Below are 6,000 nucleotides of genomic sequence, written 5' to 3' on the forward strand. Positions count from 1 at the left end.
TGTGCAGTGGAACAGTAGCTGAAACAGTTATTCTTGAAGGAGTAACTAGGTTGATGGAGTCTAACCTCTCAATGGTAGACTGGTATTTAATAAAAGAGATGAAGCCACCCACGAGCTGAGAAGAGTGAGCAGCCGAATTCCAAAAACACCAGCAATTTCCAGAATTTAAAATCCTGAATCATGACATGACACTAGTGGAATTCAGGTGTTTCTGGTACATGGACTACTGTCACCGAATGTGAGATCGAGCTGTAGGCCTTGTGTACATCCTATTTCACAAATGAGTCTGTCAGATACCCTAAGCCTGTAGGCCAAAGATGATGCCCCAACATGCAGACAATCCTCGGGTGACTGTCCAGGCAGCTGGCTGTTTCTGTCATAACTCATTTTTTAGAAGTTGCTTGTTTGCACTTCCTGTTTTACTAAGTAATATTTCTTTCTCGGGTCTCTGAGGTAGTTGTAGATTAGATAGTTATAGTTACAGTTTTCCTTGTTAAGAAATTCAGAAAAGAAACTCACTAAGAGGTGTTAAGTGTATAAGTTTGAAAGACATCGTAAGTGTTTTCTGTTGTTAATATAAGTTAGGGTAGAAAGTGAATTAGGTATATTTTGGTCTCACCAAAATAGGATAGATAATGGAATATTTTCTCTGAATTTATCAAATGCAAATGGACTAGACATTGTTGATATATTTATATATTGTATATAGTTATTGTACTTATTGTATATAGTTTTTCTTATATTAGTTATAACTTTTATTTTTATTAGACCAAAAAAAGGGGAAATGTGGTAATATTTTATTTGTGCTTTAATAAATAAAGCTTGCCTGGAGATCAGGGGAAAAAGGCCAGCCATTTTAAGTAAACAAAGAAGTCAGGCAGCGCACACCCTTAATCCCTTAGCAGGCAGGGTCTCTGTGTGTTCAAGGCCACACTAGGGAACAGAGCCAAGCTTGGTGATATACACCTTTAATCCCAGTACCAATCATAGAGACTTGGAGGTCTAGACAGACAGACAGACAGTGACAGAGCTGTGTGGGAAGAGGAAGTGAGGTAGCTGGGCTAAGAGCCAATGAGAGGGCAGAAAAGCAAGACACATAAGCCCTGGGTAGACAGGAAGTCACTCTCCTTGGAAGCTGTGGAGTTGATGAGGTTAGCTGTTGGCTTTCCATATTTCTGTGACCTCTCTAAGACTTTAACCCAAATTTCTGGCTCTGTGTTTTTTATTTAATAAGACTATTTAGAAATTCGTTTACAGGTTATCAAGGGCATATTGTGGCCAGGCCTTAGTACTCAGAGAAATCAAGTATTCAGGACAGATGGTATTATACAGCCCCAATTTGAATAGAGTTTATCAACGACACCCCAGGAGCATTTGGGGATCAGGCTTTGAATGGCAGGTGCCCATTTTACAAGTCTATGCTGGGGACCCAAAGCCTAGGACAATGCATCCACTGTGGTAGGCCTTGGGTCAAAAACAGGGGTGTGGGAAATTCCCTTCAACAGAATGTCTTCTGGAGAAGGGGTCCCATGGAACAAAGGCAGCCTTTTGCTCCAGAATGGGTTGGGGGCCTGGCAGGGCTGCATCTCTAGCAAGACACGCCAAAAATCAAAGTAGGCCCTGGGCCTCTAAGGCAATGACTTGGAAAGGAGAACTTATCCAGCCAAAAGCTGATCTTAGTCTGAGGGAGAGCAGGTATGGGAGAGAGGGGTGTTTTCCCACCACGTGTCCCCAGGCTGGTGGGGGACAATCAACCCCCCCTCCGTGGGACCTCCAGATGAAAAGTTTTTTTACCCTGATAGTCTTCTCTGCCAATGCAGCAGTGCAAGTCAGACTGAATTAGAAAAAGCCCCGGTTTAATGGGTAAAACATTCCCAGGTGATTCTCCAGACCCCCAGAAAGGCGATAGGGATGAGAGACTGGAAAACCATGTGTGTATTTTCTGGGGTGCAGTTTAAAAACCCTGTGGGAGTGGTCTGATCATCTCTGGGGAAGGAGCTATGTTTGGCAGGCTTGCGGGGGGGCGGCGCAGGTTTGGGGAAAGAGATGGGGGAAGGGAGTTGAGGTGGACCTTCCACCAGAACACATATGACCATGTCTCCAAAAAATATAAGAAAAAGCTGTAACATATACTCTGTTTTTCTTTCTGTCAAAATTGTGACATTAAATCCATGATATATAGATTGACTACATAAATATATTAGTAAATTGTTTAAATTACTATATAATATTTCATTGTGGTTTATGGGTATTTTAGTAGTTTCCAGTTTTATGTATGAAAACAGCCCAAACATTTTTACTGAACTTTCACATACCTCTTTTGTATAATATTCTTAGGAGTAGAATTGCTGGGTAATTAGTACATTTTGTTATTTGTTTACCTGTTTGTTTTAAATTGCTTGTGTCCTGGTAAAAATGCTTTAATATATACTGTGATGATTATGATGCAAAAGAAGATGGATAACTGAAGAAATGTGTTCCTGTGGGTCTTTTGACACTTAACAAGTAAATACATATGTTCCTAGGAAAATGAAACAGATTTATGTTTATGGTTCAAAGCCTAAAGATCATATTGGATAGAATAAACTAATATGCTTGCAGAGTGAGTCTTTCTTATTAAAAATTTAAATTGGGAAACATTTTTCCCCTAAGGAATCACTTGTTCATTCAACACTATGTGCATTGCTACATAGTGAAGGAAAAGAAGTGAAGCCTTGCCAGTGAGTTCATATTGCTTATTATAGGTTTCAAAGAACTCTGCTCTGGCTAACTACTGATTTTGAATGACCAGTCTCTATTTGAAAAGAGAAGGAAGGAAAAAGGGACATTTGAATTTAAACAGAATTAATGTAAGTATGGCTCAGTAGTAGAATGCTTGTCTACAATGATCTAGACCCTGGGTTCAATTCTTAGAACCATAAAAGTAAGATAATTGATTAAAATAAAAACTTGCAGATTGTTACTATGAATCATATAGCCAGTGCCAAGAATAAAACAACTTACTTTTTTTTTCTAGTCTGTAACTTTCAAAACTACCAGCAGAAATCTTGCTCGAGCCATGTGTATGAAGAATATCAAGCTTACTATCATCATCATCATCGTATCAATTGTAAGTTTTTGTCTCTTTAATATATGAGCTTATTTTTCACTCTTGAAGATATTAGGTAATGGGATTCTTATTGATTGACATTCTGAAATGGGCTACATTCAACTTTTAATTGTAAAACACATGACTAAGAAATATCTTTTCTTGTGAAATTAGCATTAAGTATCATCTCCATTTAAATTCCTTTTTTCCTGTTGAGAATTTTTGTACATACTGAAATAAATAAAACTGTGGTTGAGGACATAGCTCAGTGTTTAAAAGCACTTGTTCTGTAAGCAAGAGGACCTCGGTCTAAATCTCCAACACCCACCTAAAAGGCCAGGCATAGTTGTGCATGCCTGTAACTCCAGCATGTGTGGTGTGGACATGTAGATCCTGGTAGCTTGTTAGCTAGGTAGCCTAGCTGAAAAAGAGAGCTATTCAGTGAGAGACCTGGTCTCAAAAAATAAATAGGAAAGCAGTAGAGGAAGATACTGGAGGTACTCTGGCTTCTGCATATATATTCACAGGTGTGCATACCCATACACACACACACACATACACACACACACACACACACACACACACACACACACACACACACCACAACACACCCAGTTTTATTATGTAAAGCTTTCAACTAGTTTATTCTATACACAGAATTATATAGGAATTAATATGTGATTTCATCTATTCAACAAACATTTGTTAGCTATGCACTATGTGTTTTTGCATTGATCCAGACTCATGATTGAAGCTCAAACTGAAACTGTACATCCCACCATATTTTAGAATCCATCCTTTCTATAACAGAAAATAATAAAATCTTTCCTCACAAATAATACCTCTTTTTATATAGTTTCACTATATAAAAATGAACCTTGTGCTAGAGTCACGTAAGTAAAATTGCCTCCTTCTTCTTCCAGGTGTTCATCTATATCATTGTATCACCTCTCTGTGGTGGGTTTACATGGCCAAGCTGTGTGAAGAAATAAGAAAGTTACCATTAACCAAGGATACAAGTGTAAAAGGAGATAAAGGCAATCCATGTGACTCAGGCTTTTAACCACTCTCAGAAAGTATCTGCCAGTTTCTTTAATCTTCTTTTCACTTTTTCTTGTTTTAATAGAATTATATGCCTCTAGATTTATTTTTGTCCTGCCATATAGTTTATATTAATGAACTTCATATTGAACCATTATTTACAGAAGTATCTTTGAAATAGCATTTGTTTCTTTGGTCTGTTAAGTAAAACCTTCTACTTAGACATTTTTGTTTTTAACACACAAAGCTTTTGCCAAGGTCGAAACCACCAATCTTACAACCTATCTGCTAAAACTGTCTAGGAATTTTGTATGTTCACACAAAATTATTGGGAGACAGATTGTATTGATAACATCTCATTTTAGTCTCTTTTGTTATGGGAGAGTTTTAGGTGCTTCAAAATAATATAGATAATTTTGGGAATTGTAATAAATTGTTGGTGCTGCTTATATCCAGGAGCCCATACAGGTAATGTATTTAGTGGTTTTTTTTTTTTTTTCAGTAAGATGGGAAACATTTTGCTGGTCCATTAGAAGCACAGTAATTATCCTTGTCCTCCCAGCATTTACTTTGTTAAATGAAGTTCAGTGCATTATTTATTCATATTGCAGATAGTTTAATACCTTCTGTTTCTCCATTACAAAGTTAAATTGAGAAGATGAATTAAGTAAGTTGAAGATATGGGTTTTACATATTATTTTTTTCTTCTGTGCATAATTGGAACAAACATGTTGTTGATAAAATTCATAACAGAGGAAAGGGGAGGCAAATACCTCTGACTCATCAAAGAGAAAGAAGAGAGCCACAGTAAAAGTTCAAGCATTTTAGCATCATAGAATGTGGTCGGTCATGTGGGAAGTTGGGGGGGGTGTTTGGTTTTTGTTTTTTTGTTTTTTTTCCATTCTGGGAAAAGCCCAAACTGAATACAGTCAGAAGTCAACTCCAGGATTTGGATTTAAGTTCTGTTGAATAATAGTTTGATCTTTCTTTATGATTTAACAAAATCTTTAATCTACCAAATTTTGAATAATTATAAAATGTGAAAGAGACTAGACAGTGTAATGATATAGAAATAATATAAAATATCTTAACATTTATTGTAGAGTAAGAAAATCTGAATGTAATGCTGCTTTATCTACTCTGGCATCAGTCATTTAGTAGTTGGTGTCTATCTGAAATCAAGACATTTTTTCCCTAGATATAATTGCATTTATTTATCCATAGGTGAAATTAAATAGAAGTGGTATCACATTTTACTCTTTTCTCAGTGAAACGAAAGATTAGTGTTTTGAACTCAGCCAACTGTTTAGCCTAGTCATGTGCCTTGAATATGTATGTATATGTCCTATAATCAGATTCTTGGTACCTCGTCTTCCACATTCATGCTAGCTGTTTATTTGATATACCTAATGCACATAGGAAATATTTTGTTAATCAACAGTTCATCAGGCATAGAACAGTGTTATTTCCAGACATTTTAGGACCACTAATTCATTGTAATTATATAATTATTTCCTATTAGGAAATACATTCATTCTCAATAAAAAAAAATTGACATTTCCAAGTAATAAAAGCTTCAAATTTATGTCCTTTTCTTATACACACCTAAATAAAGTTTATGTGCATGTTGTAGGGATTAATTACTTAAGTGTTCCATGCTCTATTTATGTATAAGAATGCTTTTTACAGCATATGTCTCATTGTAAATGATGCACACATTGAAGACATTAATAAAAGTTAAGATTAATACCTTGACTTTCTGGTTTTAGAAGTTCTTACTATAGTTTTATTTAAAGTCATTTAACAGTGGTAAGTGAAGCAAAATAATTTTATTTATGCTGAGGATATACTGCAAAGTGTAACCTAATACT

The 6,000-nt window shown here is 36.0% G+C and overlaps 1 protein-coding gene across 4 annotated transcripts in view; it reads left to right on the forward strand.

Moving 5' to 3' along the window:
* Vamp7 (vesicle associated membrane protein 7) overlaps positions 1–4,270 on the forward strand; it is a 63,703-nt gene extending 59,433 nt beyond the window's left edge. For 2 of the 4 annotated variants that reach the window (XM_052743067.1, XM_052743076.1), the window contains exons 7-8: positions 3,017–3,109; positions 4,012–4,270. In XM_052743067.1, the coding sequence (XP_052599027.1) occupies positions 3,017–3,109; positions 4,012–4,080 (162 nt within the window). In that variant the 3' untranslated portion in view covers positions 4,081–4,270. Of the gene's footprint in view, positions 1–3,016; positions 3,110–4,011 lie in introns of those variants that run through there. The other 2 variants (XM_052743085.1, XM_052743094.1) reach the window with 2 other exon arrangements.
* The last annotated feature ends 1,730 nt before the right edge of the window (positions 4,271–6,000 follow it).

This window comes from Peromyscus californicus, unplaced genomic scaffold (genome assembly GCF_007827085.1).
Source record: "Peromyscus californicus insignis strain IS unplaced genomic scaffold, ASM782708v3 Scaffold_10__1_contigs__length_136768540, whole genome shotgun sequence".
Taxonomy (NCBI): Eukaryota; Metazoa; Chordata; class Mammalia; order Rodentia; family Cricetidae; genus Peromyscus; species Peromyscus californicus.